Raw genomic sequence first — 23449 nt, 5'->3', positions numbered from 1 at the left:
CTCTCCAAGTTCTGTCTATTGTGTTTACACGTTAATGTGCAGTTCCAAGAGCATTCAAGTGCTAAACTTGGAAGGCTCAGACTCATGACTTGCTTTACAACAATCCACATTTCTCTGTAACCACCTAACGAAGTTGAATTGGGTTTTCTGCGAAATAGAGCAAAGATGTTATATTTTAAAACTCTGAAGTTGCATTTGGACAGTTTAATCAAATTGGATGTTATCAATACAAAAATTCGATTACAGTTTTTTGGGGGGGACATACTGTACAGGAAAGATTTGATGGATTAATTTTATTCTTATATTTTTTGCTTGCGTCATAGGTATCGTCCTCGCAGTGCTTCTCCTCATTCTATTCCTTCTCACCATCTGCCTCTGTTCCCGTATCCGCATCGCCGTGCAGCTCATTTCGGAGTCCAGCAGGTAAGCCATGCCTATTGCCGAATTCCGATGATGCGATCTGATTGAAGAATGTAGTGCAAAAAAAGAAAAGAAGCATGATTTATAACATTTGATGTAGCCTGCCCTTTAAAAATGTAGGCCTATTAAATGTCTGGTATTGGAGAAAATTGTAGGCCTGGGTATGAACTGCACCACTGTCGGATTTTAAGTTTGAGCAAGTGACATAAATCTTACAATAATTTTTGCAGTTTGCTGGTATGATAAAGCCTAAAATATTCTATGTGTAGAAATGAGTGAAGTCTGGTTCAGTCAATTTATTTGTTTTGTCTGGAATCCGAACTTAATGAAATATATGACATTTGACAAAAGTCAAATCTCTTTCTTCTCCTTATTGTGTTTCTTTTCATGTTTCAGCACTGTTGTATTATGAATAATTTTTTCTTATTGCAGCAACTTATCCAAAGAAAATTGACCTAAAAATTTAAATGCTGAACACTGAGAGTCAAGAAAGATAACTGAAATTCTAAGCAGGCAAGATCAATTGATAGGTCAGGCCCACCCTCTGACTACTAGTAACTTGTATCAACTTTGATTGCAAACGTTCATGTACATAGTAGGTCCCCAAAATCAAAACAAGAATTCAGATGAAGTCATATTGTTATTTAGCTCTAATAATCCAGCATAAAGCTGTATTTTTTCCTTTTGTATGTTGTACAGCAGTGCCAGGACAACACTGTTTGCAGACTATTATAAACAGCGGCGGATCCAGAGGCGGGCGCACTGGGCCCGCCCCCACTTTTTTTTATGGTAAAACAAAAGAAAAGGGAAAAAATGGGGGGGGGGGGCGGGGGCAAGTGCGCCTCTCTTTAATTTATGGGATTCCTGGATCTGCCCCTGACAAGATATGTATAGGGCGCCTTTAAATGTGAGAGTGTCTGTCTGTCTGTCTGTCTGTCAGGGCGGTGAGTTCGATGTGGAGCACCCTCTTCTGGCCCATAATACCCTTCATCCTCCAAACGGGCGTGGTTGTCGTCTGGGCTGCCATCGCTGTGTATCCTTTTAATCTGTGTACCACTGAATTGATCAGTGTTTTAGAAGTAGCCATGATAAAAGATAATGGGCATACATTCTTGTTTATTCATTAATTTGCATAAATATGCAGTACCCACTGCATGCTTTAAGAATCAGAACTAGCACTGGCCATCTGGCAGAAGCTTATTGGTCCAGTGGATACAATGCCTGCCAAGTGCAACACTGATATGTATGCCCATGATTTTTTTTTTTTTTTTTGGGTACTACTCTTTAAGTTGATAAGGGCTAATTTGTCAATCAGGTGCAATAAAAACACAACTTTATTCAAGAATGCTTTAACTTGAGTAAAATTTGCCTGTGTCAGTATCATTTCCTTCTCCACCCTCAGAGACACCTTGCACTTGGTGCAATCTGTGAGAAATTTCATATCAGGTCACTCCCTAAACAGTTGAGAAATTGGTTGAATCTATGAGTGTTCTTCATTATGAATTACTCTACACGATCATCAAATTACTTCACGGCAAAATTTGTCAGAGCCTTTTATAAATGCTTTGTTTAGACCACATAACCACACTTGATGCCAGATCCTTCAAACTGCTGTCAAATTTATCATGAACAGCAAATAGAGCCTATAATTAACTTCTGTAGGAGAGGGAAATGACATTTTTAGAAATCAGTTGTCAAGTGTAAGATGTGAGTACAATTTATCTACTAATGTATACTTAATTGTGATAAGATTCTCTATAAGTGATGGCAATCTTTATGGAGTAGAAAATGCATTCGTCCTTGACCAGGTCCCAAATTGCTCAGTTACCTAGCAACCTCCGAAGTGCCAGTTTATGAAGTTTACAATGCCACAGGTATGGCATCGACGGGGCAGACCTGTGATATGGAGGCAAGTTCATGGCTAACTTTCAAATGATATAGCACCTTTGATTAGTGGTATTTGTTGTCAAGTTAGATGGTTTTTAGCATCTTTTAACTTGGAGTGATTAGCAATATATGAACCCTGAAATGATCGGGAATACTTCATCCACTCAAATCACTGGGTATTCTGTAATACCATGAATCAATTTTCTGATTAGGACTGCAGAGGTGTTTATGTTTTGGTCCTCCAAAGCAGTCAATACATTCTTATCATATTGAGATGCTGCTTCTGTAGGTATATATGGAAAGTGCAAGTTGTACAAAATAAAGAGCAAAATAAAATAATAATACCGGCCACACCAAGCAAAGCTACATCTGAAACTTTCAATCATTTCTAAATTGCCATTGTGTCGTAATAATATTTTGATGAATGTGGTTATTGCACTTTCAATTGTTGAAGCGCACAGATGTTGAAGGGTTGATGGAATTGTTGATAGATGTTGCCTGGGTGATTATGTTGATCTGTTCGCCTTTTTAATGCAGACTTTTGAAGAAGATTTCAACATCACCTCCAACATGACTGAACTGTCGTGCGCCTTTATGCGATATGACATGCTGGAATACTACAAGTGGCTGCAGCTCTACAACTTGTTTGCTTTCTTCTGGCTCATCAACTTTGTGATCGGCCTTAGTCAGGTGACCCTGGCTGGGGCCTTCGCCTCGTACTACTGGGCCTTCAACAAGCCTGCAGACGTTCCTTTCTTTGCCCTCAGTAAGGGCTTCTATCGAGCAATCCGGTAGGTTGTTTTACACAGAGACTCCAACTCTCCCGTTTTCGACGGGAGATCTCCCGCCGAAAACCCATTTTTGCAAAATCTCCCGTTCTCCCGTTTGAGATTTAATTTCTCCCACTCTGGCTCTTTGTCTCCCCTTTGAAAGGATTTCTTACATATTTCTATCGTATGTTGAAAAAATAAGCCTTAGATAGCACCAGAGAGCATCTAGAACCCTGGGAATTTCGCGCTTCGCACACATCAACTTTGAGTCTCCCGTTTGCTAGGGGTTTCAGGCGGGAGAATCTCCAGATCAGAAGGTACTTTGGGTTGGAGTCTCTGTTTACACCTTTTTCATCTATGTGTGTGTTCTGTGTGTGTGTGCTTGTGCATGCTCCGGTTACATGTACTCTCATACTCATTTTGTATTTCAAATAAATTAAGTTTCCTATATCTCTCCAAACATGTCTTTTTCATGGGCCTCTCTATTCCAAAGCGCAATGATTTTTATGAATAATTTCATTTATGTTATGCACTTCCAATTTTTTTTTCTATTTACAAATGTTTCTTAATGTTCTTTGCATTGTGTTCAATTTTAGCAAATGCATTTTAAAGAATTTGTGTCATCAGGGATAATATTTGAATCAAGTTGTACTGAATTTGAATTGAATTGAGTCTGCATGCTCTTTAGTCATAGCTGCCTGGCTATTTATTGGCATTTGACTCAGCGTAACCCAAATATACAATATTGTAGCTTTAATACAGGACGAGTGACCAATTAAGACATGTCAGAGCTGCCAGCTAGTGATTTTGTCCCTTTTTTGTTTATCTCAGAAAGTAAAAAAAGGAAAAGAAAAAGAAAAAAAGACAAGAGTCATGATTTCTAAATTTGATTATGCAGTGCAACAGTATGTAATATAAAACTAATTTGTTTTTGAATAGCATAGAGTTATGGTGTTTTTCTTGGAAAAATTGCATACCAGTATATTTTACTGTAGCAGTAGATGACTCGGGTTCATATCATATTTAGCTAGTGCCTTATTTTTTTCACTTTCACTTCCTGTTCATGATGATACAGATCTTTTTCATAGAGTTACAGTGGAAAGAAAACCTCTGTGGGCTTTGTGGTTGTTTAGGTGGCCTTTTGTGAACGAAGCATGCATTATTGTGATACAGTACAGAAGCGGTATGCACTGAATTCCTTTTTTGTTTCGTAGATTTCACACAGGTTCCATTGCCTTTGGGTCTCTCCTCATCGCCATCATACAGATTATACGAGTTATGCTGGAATACGCAGAGTACCAGCTCAAAGGTATAAGCATGATGTGTTTCCCAAGAGCTCTTAATGGGGAGTTGTTCATGTGCCAGGGAGGTGCTACGTATATCGTATGTCCGCCCCCCCCCCCCAAAAAAAAAAAAAAAAAAAAAAAAAAAAATTGCAACTTGGCTTTCTGCAACAATAATTTTAAAAATAGCGAATCAATCAAAATGCAATTTCAGATTTGCTTCAGTAGTCACAGAGGAATGGAGATCTTTGTCAAGCATGTCAAGAATTTCTTCCCTCCAAGTTTAGTCCATTGTGTTATGGATGCCAAGAGCATCCAAGGACTCAACTTGGAAGAAACAGACTCATGACATGCTTTACAACAATCCACATTTCTCTGTGACCACTTAACCAAATTGAATTGAGTTTTCTGCAAGATGTGTAGGCAAGAAGAACTGGTACATGCCCTGTAGTTTCATACTCTGAAATAGCATTAAGATTGCTTAATTATTTTTAAAGTTATCAATGCGAAATCCAATGATTTATTTTATTTTTTTATTTTTATTTATTTATTTATTTTTTTTTTTGGGGGGGGGGACGTACTGTAGATGGAGTGACAACTCTTTGCAAACTATGCAAATGCATATTTGGGTTTCTAAAACATGACTCTGGGCTATCTGACAGTTCTCTATGTTTTGAAATTATGCTTGGTACCGCTCTAGCTCTGAGACAAAATTTGGAGATGAAGAAAGAGTTTCACCCCATTTCATTAAATTACAAGTTGTATTGTACTATATAACTTTTGACTAAATTCAAGAATTTGTTTAGAACAGTTTAGGTAAGAATTCGCATGTATTTCTTTTCTCCTCATAACACACAAATCAAATTGAAGTGGAAATTAGTTCCTCATAGAAACTTATCACTACTGCATTATGTGCACATTTGCTAAGTTTTGTTCTTTTTGATAAAGTTCTTCCCTGAAGGATGTTCAGTTTGTTTTTCTACTTTTCGCTGTTAAAAGTTTATGCACATACACATTGATGATCATATTCTTTTGAGTTTTGATTAAATATACTGTTAAAACGTTAATATTTTCTCATGATTAATTTTTCGTGCTGAGCGGCACGAAAAATGTTTGTAAGTTCTTGAATTTGTGCTGCATAATTGTCAACTCATTCAAAATGTGCAGAGAAAATTATTAAAACATTTTTGCGAGTTTTGTAATGCATGCTAGCCAGAAGTAACATGAAATATGCAAAAATTGAATATGTTCTGCGAAAATTTCTACATTTGCAGTTTTTAAATTTGAGTCTTATACTCATTTTTCTCCTCATTTGTACCACCTCTATATCTCTGGTTCATGCTATTTCATCTCCCTTTCCCCAATCAGGAAAAGAGAACAAAGTGGCAAAGTTTATTCTGCGCTGCATGAAATGTTGCTTCTATTGCCTGGAGAAATTCATGAAGTTCATCAACAAGAATGCATATATTCTGGTGAGTACCAGCATCAAATACTATCAATCTGTGCCCAGGCACTGAGCTCAATGGGATGACATACAAGAAAGGGTTGAGATCGGGGATTTAGATTTCAACTTTTTAGGAAATAATTGGAAACCACTTATGAAATATTAACCCTAACCAGGCCGGGCTTTTTTGGGTGTTCTGTGGCCGGGGAGGGGTTGATTCAACCCCCCCTCCCCCCCCCCCCCCCAGATCTCGGCCACCGATCGCGCAATCGCCATGAAATTTGGCACGTGCATTACCTGTGGTGTAATCTACCAAGCTATAGTAAAAGAAATAAATTTTCGTCATAATAATTAATTATGCTAATATATGCATAAAATCATACATTTTGCTCTTAATCAGAAATTAAAGCTCCTAGAATCCTAATTTTTGGTGAAAACATTCTTTGTAGCATTCCTAACAATGTACTTGAAAAAATAAATTGGTATCAAAATTAATTTCTTATGTATTTTATTGTTTTATGAATTTCTTATGTATTTCCATGTTTTTTCGACCTTTTGTTTTATCAATTTTTTCCCGCAAACTTTATGACAGAACCTATTTCAAGCATAATTATGCTAAAATTGATTAGTTTCAGCCTATAAAAGTGAAAGTAATCATATCTTTATGAATAAGAAGAGAAAACTCCATTTGCATAGACTTTATACACAAAATCACGTTTTTGAGCCATTTTCGGTCTGACAGGCTTGTATAAAACGTTATGCAGCGTCATAATGGTATGCATGATTTTCATGAAAATGGTGTCAAAAGATGCGCGAGTGAAAAGTCAGCGAACGGCGCGGTCAGAAAATTTCGCGCGGCGGAGTAGTCGTGAAAAATGTCAAGGGGTTGGGGGTTGGGGTTGAATCAACCCCCCCAGCCTTTTTAGGGTTAAAGAGCATTAAGTTCTGAGAAGCAGTCAAAAGTTATTTGATGAAAATCAGTTTTGAAGTGGCTGAGATATCCAAAATCAAATTGAAACAAATTGGTCCTTACAAAAGGTGGGTCCTACCTTTCATTAGGACCTCTTAGTTTCTGGATATCTCAGCCATTTCAAAACCAATTTTCATTAAAAGAAAAAAAAAAAACCAACGAGAAAAAACTTTTGACTACCTCTTAGAATTGTATGCTCTTTCATATTTCATAAGTCGTATCTCATCATCTTACAAAAAAAGTTGGAAGTCCCATCTCAACAAAAAAAACTATATCATCCCTTTAACTTGCCAAGGTTTTTCATCAGCATTTAATCCATTTGAACTTGACCTAGTTATAAAGTTGGCAAGCCCACTCAGATTTAGCATTGTCCCTCAGTCTGTCAGGAAGGCCATATGGCCATATGGTGACATGATAGGGATTAGGGGGATTAGATGATCTCTATTATTGTCAGTTTAATAGTTTCTAGACATCTGAGCCAAAGGGGAAGGAAGCACTCTGATGGGCATGTCAGTCATTGAACAAATCAGAGCAAAGATTAAATGCAGTATTATATATGATCATAAGAGCTTTAAGATTACAACTTACAAAACACAAGCGACTTTTAAGGCAGCATGTAGGCAATGGCCAATCAGTTGTTATCAATTTTTGATGTTGCCATGGCAACAACTTGGCAAAAGCCAATTAGTTGTGCTCAGGTCAAATTCTACCACTGACAGCAATTCTATTTATTACTGATGATGGCTGCAATAGTGAGCTGGTATTTGGTGTTTGACAATTTGGTATCATTTGTGACTGTACATCACAAAACCAACAAAAAGTTGCATGCCGGCCCTGATTTCATATGAGGGCTCTAGATAAATGAAACTGGTCAGCCTACAGCTGTAGTCGATCTTTACTTTTTCGATATTTTCTGAAAGAGCAAGTCTTCTTCTACATGAATCCAAAGTTTGGGAATATAAAACAAGCAGGAAATTGTGCGTGTTTTTTTTTTTTTTTTGCAGTTTTTACTAGAACACTTTTTGTAGAATAGTGTGATTAGGTACTAGTATGTCTGAGGGGCCCCTTAACCATATCTTTAAAAAAACCCTCTACACACTCTTCACTTTCAATTCTAAAACTCTTGAAAAGATGATGTTACTGCTTTGAAAGTTATATTGTACACTGTAATAGTCATGAAGAGATTGTGTTAATAGAGTTTGCATTTTTTCAGCTTAAAGGGGATGGCTAGTAACTGATCAGTGGGAATTAGTAGGAATGCTGGGACGATGATTGTTCCAATCCTTGTGGGATTCATTGAAGGGTACATTATATATCTATTGTTGTGTGAAAAATATTTGCTTCAGAATGGTGTCATATTCAAGTAATGTGCTGTTCAATGTTTCCAGGTTAGCATGCCTGTACAGTGTTGGGGTGATCGTTAACAGGCCGTTAACATTAAACTGCACATTACTTGAACATTAGACCATTCTGAAGCAAATAATTTTCACAGAGCAATAGATATATAATGTACTCTTAAATGAATCCCACAAGGATTGGAACAATCATCCCCAGCATTCCCACTGATCAGTTACCAGCCATCCCCTTTAAGCTGATGATCTCTTCATTGCTGTTGCTGTGGAGTTTCATATCCTTTTTCCTTGTCCCATTGGTTGCACAGAGCATGGCATTGTGAGATTAAGCATTTGAATAGACCCTATCCTTCAAAGCCTCTTTTGTTAGGGTATACTTTCCCAAAGTATATTTTCTTTCCATTGTTTAGAAAGTCCAGAAAGGTCCATTTGTAGGTTATATATACATCATTTTAAAGCAGAAACCTTGATCTTTCAGAATCTGCCTGTAACTGAAAATCAGTGTCTGGTGACTTTTTGTTGGTTTTGTGATGCAAGGTCACATTTTGTTTGTTTGTTTGTTTTTTTTTTCACTTTATACACTGTAGCTGTAGATAGAAAAGGTGGTGTAGATCTTGATATGAAAATGCCTCGACATTATTTTGGTGTCTGTCTCTGGAAGACAGTGATACTGTCATGTTTGTTTGTCCCCTTCTCTGTCTGTTAGATTGCTGTGTATGGCAAGAACTTCTGTTCTTCAGCCAAAGAAGCCTTCTTCCTCTTGCTGAGAAACATCGTCAGGTGAGTATTTTCTTCTTTTTTTTTTTTGGGGGGGGGGTTGATATGCTTCAGTTTCTTATTTTTGTTTGCATGTTGTGCCTATTTTATGCTCTTTACTCACGTGAGCCTCTGATCCTACTTTTTATGTAAAGTGTGCACATTCTCTTGACTTCTGTCTGACATAAATGTTAAGGTAATAAATTATTCTCTCTGTTTTCTAAAAGAGGTAAATCAAGTGCTCTTTTGTTATGCTAAGCAGAATGGAAATATGCTGAATTTTCTTTATAATTCCTTTTTATCATTCTTCATATGTGACACCACAAATTGAAGTAGTCAGACAGAGTCTTCTCATTCAGTGATGGCTGATGGATTGCGAGACTTTCCTCAAACTTTCACTGATCAGTTTTCCTAGCATTGCTGTATTCCCTCAGTCTGCCTGAATATTTAGGTTTCATTCTCCCACTATTAGCATGTAAAATGTACTATCACTTTGCTGTAGTTTTTATACCATCACTTAGTCAGCCAATTTGTGTGCTGAAGAGAAGTAAAGGTAACCATAGTTTTATATTGTGAATGAAAAAGGAGTCAGTATTATCAGTTGTGTCAGCACAGACTATTCTTGCAGATAACCACTTTACTGGGCCTTTTTACCGCTTTATGAAAGAAAAGGAGATCTGTATTATCAACTAAAAAATGCATAGATGCCAAGTTCAAAAAAATTTTATAAGTGAGATTTTCATGACTCAGCATTTCGGCGCGCGGGCATGTGCGTGAGCGAGGGAGCAAAGCGACTGAGCGAGGGGAGGGTGTGAGAAGGGGGTGTCCGACCTCCCACGGTAGGGGGCTTTTCCAATTTTTAGCTCTTAATGGTGCAAGCTGGTGCATACTTAAGTGACTGTTTTACTTATTTTGAAAGACAAAAGGGAAATATGCCTTCAATTGCAACTCTCACTGTAATCCTTTAAGCTATGCTCCAAACGCGTGAGAAAAATGGGTGTCATGCGTGAGATCGTGAGACGGACCCTAAATGCTTGAGTCTCACTCACAATGCGTGAGACTTGGTAGCTCTGAAAATGGCAAAACTGTTACTCCTATCACATGTATTTATATTTACATAATAAACAAATTAGTGACAAAGTTTTAACTTGGTGGCATGTATGCATTCAGAAGAATTGCAACAGTATAGGGCCATTCACACTTACATTCCTACTAACTGAGTTACCTGGATATCTACTACTGTGGTATTTCGCCAAAGTGATTGCTGGCAATGAATTACTATGGTATCTATTACTACAGTAATTCCAGTCTGAATGCACGTAATAATGATGTAGAGGCAGAGACTCCAACCCCAAGCACCTTCTGATCTGGAGATTCTCCCACCCGAAACCCCTAGCAAACTGGAGACTCCAACCTGATGTGCGCGAAGTTCCTTGCGGCCGGGGTTCCAGATGCTCTCTTGTGCTATCTCAGGCTTATTTTTCAACATACGATGACACTAAGTACGAGATCATTTCGAGCGGGAGACATAGAGCCAGGGCGGGAGAAATTAAATCTCAAGCGGGAGAACAGGAGATTTTGCAAAAATGGGTTTTCGGCGGATGATTCTCTCGTCGAAAGCAGGAGAGTTGGAGTCTGTGTAAAGAATTTGATTGATAAAAATTACATCTTTATATTAAAAAAGTGTGCCTCTCTTGGAAGTCATAAATGTTTGTCCTCTGGTCTTCAGGGTTGCTGTGGTGAACAAGATCACTGACTTCCTCCTACTCATTGGTCAGCTTCTTGTCGTGGCCGCCGTCTGCGTGGCAGCATTCTTCTACTTCACCATCGAGGTCACCTGGGTCAGCGCCGTGGTCCCAGTGCCGGCTGTCAACTACTACTGGGTCGTCATCATCGTGAGTGCATGTCTCTTTGCCTGACTATTGTAAAGCAGGTTTCTCTTTTTTCTTGGGGTGGGGGGGGGGGGGGGGAGGTGTACTTGCAACATTTGCTGTTTTCAGAGGCCACAATAGGCACATTCAGACTGGCGAAACTTTGAGATCTTGAGGATCACGATCTTTAAAATCTCGAAGTTTTGCCAGTGGGGCCACAGAATTCCCGCAAAACTTCCCGCGAAACTTCCCACGCTAACTAAGGATATCTCCCCCTATGCCACCCCCGCCAAACTTCTCGATCTTTTGCCACTGTGACCAGAAGACAAAAGATTGCAAAGACTTCGCAATCTTAAACTTCTTAATCTTTTGCTAGTCTGACCGCACCTATTGTTTGATGCTGGCATACATATGTACTGGTATGCTTGTATCAGCATTTAGCATTTTTCGTGCGATGAGTACTGACTGGCACAGGAACTCCATAGTGTTGTACACATAAGCCAATGTCCATGACAGAGAAAGGGTTCAAGAAATTTTTAATTTAAGTTTAATTTTTTTTTTGTATGATACATAGGAATACATGATAAGGGTCTAACCACTTGCCCCCCTCCCCCTCTCCCTCCCCCTCTCCCCCCCCCCCCCCTCCCCCTCTCCCCCCCCCTCTCCCCCTCCCCCCTCCCCCCCCCCCTCACTTTTTTTTTTTACCCCGGGAGTGGCACCAGAAAAATGCAATTGAAAGCCTTTTTTCTTTGCTTGAACTGGTCTTAGACCCTTTAATTTTTTTTTTTTTTTTTTGCTAGTCAGCTGATTAAACACGGAAGTGGCACCAGAAATATAAACTGTCCCCCCCCCCCCCCAGTTTTAAAAATGCAGCTGTATAAGTTTTGCAAAGTCTTCCTGAATTTGCAGGGGGCTCCTCTGCTCATTGACTATCTCTGCAGCACCTTTCAGGTATTTCCCCTTTATGACTATGAGATAAAGGGAATGCCGGATATTCCAACGCAATCTGAGTCAGCTGAGATCTCCGCTTACTCATAATTTTTAATCACTTTTCAAGTTTTTTTTTGGTAGTTTTTTGCTAAGTTTCTGTCCATGTTTTTTCAAGATGTGAGATTGACAAATAATAATCAATGAAGCTCTCACCCCTGTACATTTTTATTTTGAAAGAAGAAAACAAAGATTTCTTTTAAACTGTAATGTATTGAAAGATTATCAATATACAGTAAATTTTTTTTCCTTGTCTCCCCAGGTTATTGGTATAGGTACATACCTCATCGCTAAAGCATTCTTTGGAGTCTTTGACATGTGTGTGGACACCCTCTTCCTGTCCTTCTGTAAGTACAGCTGTATCTCAATCAGATTTCTCGTGAAATCTTCCTGAATGTCTTGACACTTTCTTTACATTCATTGCACGAAACGCTAGTTTGGATTTATTTCATGTGGGAACTATGGAAGCAAGTAAGGAAGCAATTAAAGGAGCATTTAAGAAGGCAGTGCTCGCATTTAGATTGTCCAGGTAATGAAGACCAAAAAGACTGTGTTCACATAACCGTGAAAAGTCTGCATATTTTTGTCAATGAGTGTTATGTTCACATGACCCGAGGAGCTACATGTATATAGTGATGTGTGTGTTCAAATAGGGGGTCCATACATTGATATACACACAAGAAAACACACAAAAACACATGATGATAATAATAATGATAATGATGGTGATAACAATGATGATAATAATGTAAAATATGTATACAATTTCTATAGTGCCATTTTCCATTTTGATTACATGCTCAAGGAACTTTACCCTGAAAGTAGGGCTTACCATGCACATAGTGTACATTGTGCATGTGGGAAGGAAGTCCTGTCGACTGTTTGACCAGACTTATTCTCATGAGAGATATACCAAGTATTCTCACTAAGATACTGTTGACCATCTCTAATGGTCCAGTTACATGTACTTTTGTTTGATAAATTTTGTGCAGCTTGACACTCACCATCTGCATTGAAGACTAAGTGGCAGGAACATTACAATTCTATGCTCTGTGTATTCTCACTTGTTCATTTGTCCAGGGAAGATCATTAAATGTTCAATATCATGCTTTGTGGAAACTCCAGTCTTGCAAATCATCCCCAGAAGTTTAATCTTGTTCTCATGTTGTTAAATGTGACCTTTGTGTCTTTGTGCAGTGGAGGATCTGGAAAGGCACGACGGGTCGCCCGACAGACCGTATTACATGTCCAAGAACATGATGAAGATCATCGGCAAGAAGAATAAGAAGGTGGAGGAAGAGTGGTAGGACACAGTGGTGTCTTGACCATCATCATCCTTGGTGTCTGCCATCATCATCTTTGGTGTCTGACCATCCTCCTGTTTGCATTAATTCTCACCACACCACGCATCTTCCTCTCAAACGATGAATTGCTTTTAAAAAAACTGCAAGAACTTGAGCATGCTGCTTTGCAGTGCAAAAAGAGACAGAGAATTAGTGATAAGAGATGCAGTATGAAATAGATGGAGATCGAGACACCTTAATATAGAGAGTTTGAGAGATGAGAAATTATATGCCACACCCCAAACTATTTATGGATTAGAAGATTGGGAGAAGGAGAGGGAGAAAGAGAGATATTGGAGAAAAAGAGATAGAGGTAGATAATGAATTAAATATGTTGAGTAATTCAAGGGAGAGAGAGATAAAAGAGAAAGATATGTTGATTTTTAGAAGAAAAAAGAAAATGAGGGAAAAATTGATACTAATGCTTAATGAAACCATTACTGCCTTTGCTTTTGTAATGCGACGGGGTTATTTCATGTGACAAACTGAAGCATGAAACATGAAATATGATGTTGTAGCTTTACAGTCTCATGCCCATTCTGCATTTTCTTTGGGGTCTTTTTAAAATCATTTATTTTTTTGTGGACACACCTTTGCAGTCCTTACTCATGATCACCCACACTTTGCATCTAGACACACATAAATTGTGCTTCACAGCAGTTTGATTTTATTCTGGAAGGAACCATTTGATACGCACCATTAACCTCCTGCGTACGGATTACGATGACTCTGTGCAGACCAGGATACTTTGAGTACTGACCACAAAAACAGAGCGTTTGCAGCAGACCACTGCCTTCCCCAGCCACAGGCCCAATCTGACCTCTTCCAATTTACATACAGAATTGCATCCATCACCATGGCAACTGGATGTGGAAGCATCTTTCAAGCCGTCACCGGTGATGTTCCTAAAACTGCTCCAGTGACATTGTCCATTTTTCTCTACATTTTTAGTGCATGAATGATGGTTTGTCCGTCTTGAAAGAATCTCATGTAATCCTGCTCCATAACCAGCTCATGAATATTCCGATTGTGTGTACAATATTTGGTATGTTTGCTATATGTGCGTGCTTTTTTTGTCTTTGTCAACCCGCACTATACCTCATAATTATAATGAAGGCTATATTTTATAAATCAGAATATATTAAAGCAACAAGGAATATATTTGTATTGCAGTACTTACAGATGTGAAGATTTCCAAACAGCATGATGTATTAAATCAGATTTTTAGAATGGTACTGCTTTTTTTTGTTGCAAATTTTAGTCATATTTATACATACTGTACGTGGCTGCTTGTAACCTTGCACAAGTGTATTGTGTTGTTGACAAGAATTACAACTTGTAAATTTCATTATAAACTGCTTCTTTGCTGTGTGAAATTGCTGTTCAAAAAAGTAGCTGCTGTTCATTTATTTCAAAGTTTTCATGGAAAGTGTTGCTTTGCTCTTTTTTAATCAGAGCGCTTGTGTGTGTAAAACGTAACAAGAAGTTGCCTGAAATTACAGAATATTGACAATTCTATGTTAGTATTTTTTCTAATTTTGAGCTTTCTTAATTTGTCAGTCGAATCATCAACTTTGCCAGTGTTTAACAGGTAGAAAAACTTGTTCTATCAACATGCAAGCAGTTTTTGGACATGGAATATGTTTTGTCAAATCAACCTGGAAATTTAGAGTTTAAGAAGTTTAATAGATTGAACTTTTGAATAATCATATCTAAGTACCTAGCATAATGGAGATGAAAAAAACTTTAATATATCCCATAGGACTTTTTTGTTTTGTTTCACCTGTTTTTCATAATCGTTTGTATGCACATTTAAAAAAATATATCTAACTTGTTTCCATATTCAGAACAACACTGTAGACCCAGTGTCAGCCTGGTAGGGGAACTACTGGAAACAACACATGATGGACTTTAGTCCAGGAATTCCGAATCTATGGCAACACACCCATGACCTTCTTGACTAGTCAGAACCATGTCTTTGTATTAAAAGCAGTATTCTATGTTTGAGAAATTGTTAATTATATGTATGATTATGTTTGAAGAAAATCAAAGAGATAGGCCTACATTCTAATCCATCTCATCCCATCTAAGTTACAATGTCTCATACAGGTAAGAACTCCAGTGCTCTCCTCAATGTTAAAGGCACTGTTAACAATGTTGAGAAATCTGATCTGCATGGAATGACATGCTACTACTATTACTGCCACTACTACTACTACTACTGCTATCAGTTTGTAAAGCAGTAGAACCTGGAGAAATTTCTCAATTTTGTTGTGTACAGGAGTGTGTTTTCTTGCATTTTAATATCATCACGCAACAGCTTAGTCAGCCAAGATTGACAGTAAGTTCAGAAATTTATCCTCCATGATATCAAAATGTGTTTTGAAAGCATTAGATTTTATACAGACAGGTGTGTGAGAGGATGTTATTGTCAAAATACAGATTGTGTCTTGGGATATTATCAGTATATCCATAATCTGGTCCATAGTTTTTGTGTGAGTTTTTTTTTTTTGTACTTTAAAGGTTGTGAAACTGGTGGGAATATATAATGTACATATAGTATTATATAATGTACATATAGTATTACATAATCAGTATTTTTAGTGGGTTGCCTTCATATTTGAGAAAACTTGTAATTATTCACAGGCATGCTATATTTGTAAACACATTTCACAAACACACTTTTACACATTTGTATTAGTATTTTACACTTACAGAAATGTAGTTGTGACACGAAATATCAAACATTTTGTGCAATCCTTTTTGATGGATGATTGATAATGCTTACTCAGTAGATCTAGGTTTTTGCGTGATTTTTCTATCATTGAAATGGCATAATGTAGTGTGGTTTCTTGGCGTAGGCACAGAGTATAAAACTTTGTTTATGAAATATTTTTTTCACAGCTTTTTCTCTTTTAGATAGACATATATCATTTTTTTCATTTGTAGTGTAGGTGTCCTACATAGAAACACTGAGTAACCTAATATGAATGTTATTTTGCACATTTTGTACAAATGTGACGATTGTTGCATGTGGAAAGGAAAGAGAGGGATTTAATCGTTAGGAAAGTCTTGTGTTGATCTGGAATCATAACTATTATCTCCAACATTCTCTTGAAGAAAGTAGTGATTTCACTGAAAACATCTCAGTGTTGTATACAGCATTTGAGTTTACAGCTCTCCCCCTTTGCCAGGAAACTTCTTCATACAATCTTTGGATCTCCTCACAAATTTCATAATTGCTTTATCACGCTGTTTCTGGAAGAGTTTAGACATTATAGGCTCTTCATGCCCCTCTAGAATATAAGGATCTCCCTTTCAAGCAAAAGCATGTTGATGTATATTGATGTTTATTTTTTCCCATAAAAGCTACTATAAAAGCTTAGAACAAAAAACAACAACAGACAAAAATCTGGTTGCTCCTAATATTCTTCCTCTAATGGCATATGATAATGATCATTCATGGAAACATCATTTAGAATTAGATTTCGTGCACATTTTGGCAGGACAAGAAACAGTTCATTGCTTTCACATGATACTAAGTCATACAAACATACAAAGCAGTGGAAGATTTTTAAATTCAGATGTATTCATATCAGCTGAAATAAAACTGCATTTGTAGTGAACACTGTGTATCTTACATTGACAGTTCATCACCACAGAGGGCAGTGTTTTGATTTGTAATTTTTTTTTAGTACTGAATTCCCATGCAGCACTGTTTATCAACACAGATCCACATCTGCATACACACATCCACATAGACAGCTGACATTTTGTCTCTCGGCCAATCAGTGAGTAAGTCACAAGTTTTGACATAGCATGCTGAAACATTCCCTAAAGTGTATGACATCATTGTTTATTTTTAGGTCTCAATTGCTGCTGTTTCCACTGAGCAAGAAAATTATTCTGCCCTACTTTGGCAAAAGGAAGCAAGTGACAAAAGTGACAATTCGCGTAAAAGAGCAAAATGTGTCTGTCATTTACACTGACGTCAATGGACTATCATGTTGTCTTATCTAATTTATCTCTTAGTAGGATGAGTATTTCTGCATGAACTTTGGCCTGGAAGAAGAGCTCATTATGTGAATTATGAAAACATCAATAACTCAAATTCGGATGGTATGTCACTTGCTTCCTTTTGCCAAAGTAGGGCAGTATTGTTGAATAACTGGAACATAATCTAAAGTAAAGTAGCCTCAATTTAAAGAATAAAGTAGATTAAAATAATAGGATGAAATGGTTTAAAGAGAATGCAGTATGAAATAAGGAGACAGAAATATAATTGTATTTGAAGTGCCTGTTGAGGGTAATAAGGCTGACTTGAAGCATTCTTGTTCCTCTGTGCATAAATTGAATGAGATGACTCAAGTGACCACATATTAAATTTCAACAAATTTGATGTATAAAGGATACATTATTTTTTATCCCCAAAAAACAAAAGAACAGAAAAAAAAAAATGTGAAAGCTTTATCCAGATCTATATTATGTATAACAGTGGCGGATCCAGAGGGGGGTACAACCGGCGCACGCCCCCCTCCTTTATTTTACGTTAAAAACAAAAGAAATAAAAAGAAAAAAATGAAATGAAACCCGGAAGTGGCACCAGAAATATTAGTTGCACACCCCCCCCCCCCCCCCCCCCTTTTACAAAATTCCTGGATCCGTCCCTGATAATACCGTATACATGTACGTATATATCATGTGTGTGTATGTATGTGTGTCTTTGTGATTGTGAGTACTTCAATGAATTTACACTGATATATCAAAATTTTGATCAAAATGTGTGTCTTTCATGGTGATGGAGATGTAATCGTGCTGAATCATAGAGATGTTTATGAAACAATAGAGGCTGTCTTTTTCCCCCTGCTGAGAAACAACTGTAATATGACTGATGTAGACTAGGTACTTGAAAATATGGATTCAAATTGATTCAGGCTGAAAGTTCTCCAAGCACATTGTACTATTGTGTGTGAAATAAGATTGAAATGTTGATCAGTTTTATGCAGTGTTGTTTGGAAAGCAGAAGGGAGCAACTCCACAAGCTAAGGTCCTTCTGCTTCACAACATTTGATATCCTGTCTTGATATTGTGTGTAATAGATTGTTTTTCTCTGTATTCTACTTTGTGGCATAACATACGGCTTATTGATTTTGAGAAATCCAGCGATGATGACATCTTCATAGATATGTATGTTTGTCATTTAGATTGGTGATAAATGTGAACGTGCCTTCTGGGCAGTGCCTTGCTCAACCATGGCTACACAAGTCCAAACACAGATACTTACTCTATATTGTCACATATGTAATATAGCTTGGTGATTAATGTGAACGTGTCTTTCTGGCAGTGCCTTTGTACATTGTATAACCCTTGTCCACTCACATCCAAAAACAAATTCCTAATCTAGTTTTTCTAATATCTAGCAATTCTATTCATAATGTAATCCCTCCATGTGCTTTGTGCATCAGCTGAATGGAACCATATTTTTTGCAGTTACAGTTCTTTATTCTGAAGGTTTGTTATTCTAAAGGTTCATTAATCTGAAAAAAAAGGTTAGTTATTCCAAAGTTTTGTTGATCCTATAATCTATTAAGGTTCATAATTTGGAAGGTTTATGTGTACATATCTTTTCATTTTCAGATCAACGAATCTTTTTTTTTTCATTGTCAGATTAATGAACATTGCTCATGAATTGCAAGGAGCACATTTTGAATCTCCTATGATATCACAATGCATGTTTTACAGGTATATCAATATTGACAGTGTATTCTCTTTCATCTGTCCAAAAACTATATATATTTATTAAGTAGTTGTGTATATGCTACGACAGCATTGTTGGTCTATCAAAGTGATGGTCAGATAAATGCTGAGAATGAAATGAATGTGCAGCTTGGATGCTTGACTCTCTCCTGTTTCTCTACCAACAAGACTTCCGGGATAATCCTTGTCAGCTGTCAATAATCTTTACTATATGAATACATGTAGATGTATTCTTTAGGAAGATGATATGCGATGACGTCAGTGTATTCATGAGGTAGTGGAGACGGTTGTCATGACAACCAAAGTTCCGCTGCCTGTCGATGCAGTCCAGTCTGCTCTCTGTCAATCCTGATCATGTCAAATTTCTGTGACTTCAAACTACCAGGTGTATGTTTCCAGAACCAATTAGGGAAACAGTGTGCTGATATTACATCACGCATACAACTAGAACATTGCCTAGGTTTATCCTCCAGTCCCATTAGATTCCACTCATGCAAAGTTGGCTTTATTGTTATTACTATCATAATTATTATCATTATTATTATTTTGGCTGATTTGACTTCCTTGTCTGGCCACCACCTTTCTGCACCTTTTCTTTCTTGAAACTGGGTTGTCGAATCTGCACACAACATTGGCAAAGGAAATATGACAAGTTGACAAGGAAGGGCAAAGATGATTGAGTCTTTTGAAGTGGTCAAATGAATAGGATGATCAATCACTTTTTTAAAGGACAAGTCCACCTTCATAGACATGTGGATTGAGTGAATGCAGCAATATTAATAGAACACATCAGTGAGGGTTTGAGGAAAATTGGGCAACCTGTTCAAAAGTTTTAAATTCTTGAAGTTTCTGCTCATTCACTGCTGGATAAGAAGACTACTACAGCCTGTGATGTCATGTGTTCAATGATATAAAGAAAACAAAGAAAATTCAACAAATTTTCACTTTTCTTGCAAAATAAAAGAATGCTTGACTTGCCTCTTTAAGAAGGCAGGGGGAATAATCTACCCTTAGCATATGTCAGCGACAAGTCGAAGAAATATGCACTTTTTTCAAAAAATAAAACTGTGGAATTCTCCTTGTACGCATGTGACATCATACACTGTGGTGGTCTTCTCATCCAGCAGTGACTGCGCAGACACTTTAAAAATTCATAACTTGTGAATAGATTGTGCGATTTTTCCAAAACTTTCACTCATGTGTTCTGATAATATTGCCGCATTTACTCATTCCACATGTATATGAAGGTGGACTTGACCTTTAATGATGCACATGGGACAGAAATCAGCTTTTGAGGAGTTTGTAATTACAATGGGTTCTGAATCTTTAAATGTCACTGTTAATCTCAATCTCGACTGATGGAATTGGTATATGACTTGGACAGGACTTATAAAATTCTTCTCGCCTTTTGTGGAAAAAACTGCATTCATTTTTTTTTTTTAAAGTCAGAAATGTAAGTTCACAATAAGATACAGAAGCATTCCATGTTTGTCATTCCATATGATGTTGAGAAAGTTATTGAAAGTATGTATGATTGCCTTAATGCACTCTTACAGTAAATTTCTAGTACTGATTTTGATATGATGTAGATTTAGAAACATGTATTTCATTTTTTCTGGTACACAAACTCAAATCTCGTAGAGCACATAAAGTTATGAAAATCCTTTTATAGACTTGTCCAGTAAATGTTGACATGAATGTTAGAAGATAATGATGGTATATTTTTACACTGGTTATTGTGATACACTTTTATATTTCTTGTTAATTATATATAAATGTCAGTAAAGATTTGATTTTATATAATGATTAAAGTCAATGATATATGAAAGGCATTTGTCTTGTTGCAGCTTTTTTTTTTTGTCCTCACTTTAGGTATATCCTTCGGGGAATTACAAAGATTTCTTTTTCTTGGGGTCAAGAATGAGAGTTGTCTTGTATTAGCTAGAGGCACCAGTTCGCAGCAAATAAAAAAAAAATTAATAATTGATCATGCTCCTGTAATTTTCTTGTGACATTGGGTATACTAACAAAATACTACAGGAATATTAAATGGTACATGGTGAATTTTCTTTTGGTAAGAGACAGTATACAGTGGAACGAAGATTGCTTAATAGTGAAACTCATTGGAAAGCCAGATTAATGTATTTTGCATGCATGTGTGTGTGTGTGTGTGTGTGTGTGTGTGTGTGTGTGTTTTGCATCCTCCTTCCATTTCCCTTATTTCTTCACAATATAATCCAGAACTTTTTTTTTTTTCAAACTCCTTCTTACCACTTACACTCCAACTTCATTCCGCTTCCTTAAAAGAATACCAAAGTGTGGTATCCATTCATCGCAATGAAAACTGGTTCTTGGAGAAAAAAACAAAACAAAACAAAACTCACGTGGCCCGAATATACGTATGTGAACACTGTTGTTGATATCAAAACCATGCTCACATTTCCAACTCAAGCTATAACAAAAGACTGTGTGACATCACTTCGGTACGCTTGTCCAGCGCCTTTCTTGAAACATTACTTATCAGCCCCTTTACACACTGTTCATCCCGAAAATTTATTCAAGATCATACCATGGATATTCCCACGCTCTATATACAGAACAACATTTCTATAGTGTTCCTTGTGCAGTAGAACTGTCGACCGGCACTATCCAATGGATCAGACGATGCACTCATCCGCTATTATCATCTAAATCGGTAGACAGCCGTTAGTCATACAAAATTAATAAGTGCCTTTTATTGAAATCATTGACCAAGCAACACGAGCAGCACTGAGCCTAATATTCAATTTAGCAGGAAAAGTTTCACGACTGTAACACGAAAGTGCATGCGTCAGAGATGATTAGATTGGTATCCCATCGCTCTTAGTAAGTTTAAAGGGATGGCATAGTTTCGTTTGAGATGGGGATTCAGATTTGAACTTTTTTTTTTGCGAGATTATTTAAAACCACTTAGTTGAAATATTAGAGAGCATACAATACTTCTGAGAGGAATTCAAAGTTTATTTGATAAAAATCATCTTTGAACATCCATAATGGCTGAGATATCCAGAACAAAGTGGTCTTTTTAATAAACGGTGGGACCCAACTTTTACTCATCTTCTTCTTCATCATCATCATCATCATCATCATCATCATCATCATCATCATTTAACCGTGCAATCGAGCTCATTCTTAGTGACTTTCAGTTTGTAACAATATTCAACTTACAATAACTCTGCAAGTGAGAACACTCTAATAATGACATTATGATGAGCAATGATATTTCATTATTCATGTACGCAAATACACTGCTGTAACTGATGCTGTTGCTTCATTCTGTACTTTTTGTTGTTGTTGTTGTTTTACATCTCTGCAGACGAAAAGTTGCTTTCCCGCTTCTCGTCAGACCTTTTCATGCTATATTGTCGTCACGTTGAGATAATTTATGACACTGACGTCAGACATTAACAGACATTCATAAAGATTGATCTCTAATAAAACGTTTGTCACGTCCCTCATATCCTGCTGCCCCTTTATCTCTTCTGGATATTATTACGTGGTGAAACCAATTTAAAAAACAAACACTTTAGTACCAAAGGATAATTTAGATATATTTCTATTTCTTGTGCAATCATAGACCGTTCATATTTCAGCAAATTAGATTGATATTTCGATAGACTTCATTACGCTTGAGAGAATTGTTATAATAGCCTCTGCAAGTCATTGCAGTACTCTTCCCATCAGCTTGCCGATACATTATTGCAGTCATGTTTATATGCTGATTGGCCACAGTCGCTTCTCTCCAAGACCGTAGGCCTATGATTCATTGATTCATGGACGGACACGGGTTATATTTGCTCCTCTATGTCTTTGTATGTCTTTCATTCATTAACATATAACCCTATATACATAGGCCTACATCCGTCTGTCCATCCACAATGATTATGTGTGTACGTATACATATTTATTTGTGAAATATGTGTGTATACATTATAGTATGTGTGTATGCATGTGTGCGTGTATGTTGAATGTGTGTGTATGTATGTATGTATGTATGTATGCATGTATATGTATGTATGTATGCATGTATGTATATGTATATATATATATATATATATATATATATATATATATATATATATATATGTACTTACTTTTTACCTGAATTTTTAACTTTTTCCGATGTCTGGTATTTTTACCTTGCTTCTAGCCTGCATGACTGTCAAGTTTGCGGATAGAACAGACACGATAATTCGACATCTACTCCGCGTGGAAGTCCCAGTTTTAAATCATTTTGCTTGCCATTATTTCCCACTGATGCGTTTCACATCACAATGTACAGTTTATACCTCTGTGTCAGTCCATCCCTATCAATGCAATAAAAAATGTCCTTTATGACAGGGTTGGACTCCTCACTATTCCTTTCCTTTTGTCGTAGCAACATCCTCCAACTCGCCTCCTCCCCCTCCCCATTCTCTTTCACCATTCGCCGTTTCCTTCCTATTCTTCTACTTCCCCCTTCATGCTCTCCCATGCACTGCCCCTTCCCCTCCCCGTCCCCACCCCTCCCCGTCCCCGCCCCTCCCATCCCTCCTATCCCTCCCGTTCTCCCGTTGTTATGACAGCAGTT

The 23449-nt window shown here is 37.2% G+C and overlaps 1 protein-coding gene across 2 annotated transcripts in view; it reads left to right on the top strand.

The window, feature by feature from the left end:
• Positions 1–20663, top strand: part of LOC139721740 (choline transporter-like protein 2) — a 60392-nt gene extending 39729 nt beyond the window's left edge. Inside the window, exons 12-22 of one of the 2 annotated variants that reach the window (XM_071633061.1) lie at positions 324–423; positions 1361–1453; positions 2245–2329; positions 2845–3098; positions 4292–4386; positions 5729–5832; positions 8833–8906; positions 10612–10777; positions 12003–12087; positions 12938–13029; positions 14931–20663. In XM_071633061.1, coding sequence (XP_071489162.1) covers positions 324–423; positions 1361–1453; positions 2245–2329; positions 2845–3098; positions 4292–4386; positions 5729–5832; positions 8833–8906; positions 10612–10777; positions 12003–12087; positions 12938–13029; positions 14931–14963 — 1181 coding nt within the window. In that variant the 3' untranslated portion in view covers positions 14964–20663. Of the gene's footprint in view, positions 1–323; positions 424–1360; positions 1454–2244; positions 2330–2844; positions 3099–4291; positions 4387–5728; positions 5833–8832; positions 8907–10611; positions 10778–12002; positions 12088–12937; positions 13044–14930 lie in introns of both variants that reach the window. The other variant, XM_071633062.1, reaches the window with a different exon arrangement.
• Positions 20664–23449: the final 2786 nt, after the last annotated feature.

Source organism: Diadema antillarum, unplaced genomic scaffold (genome assembly GCF_040938485.1).
Source record: "Diadema antillarum isolate AM-2024a unplaced genomic scaffold, OU_Dant_1.0 scf00000148, whole genome shotgun sequence".
Classification (NCBI taxonomy): Eukaryota; Metazoa; Echinodermata; class Echinoidea; order Diadematoida; family Diadematidae; genus Diadema; species Diadema antillarum.
Note: the sequence above shows the minus strand (reverse complement) of the source record. Positions and strands in the feature narration are given on the sequence as shown.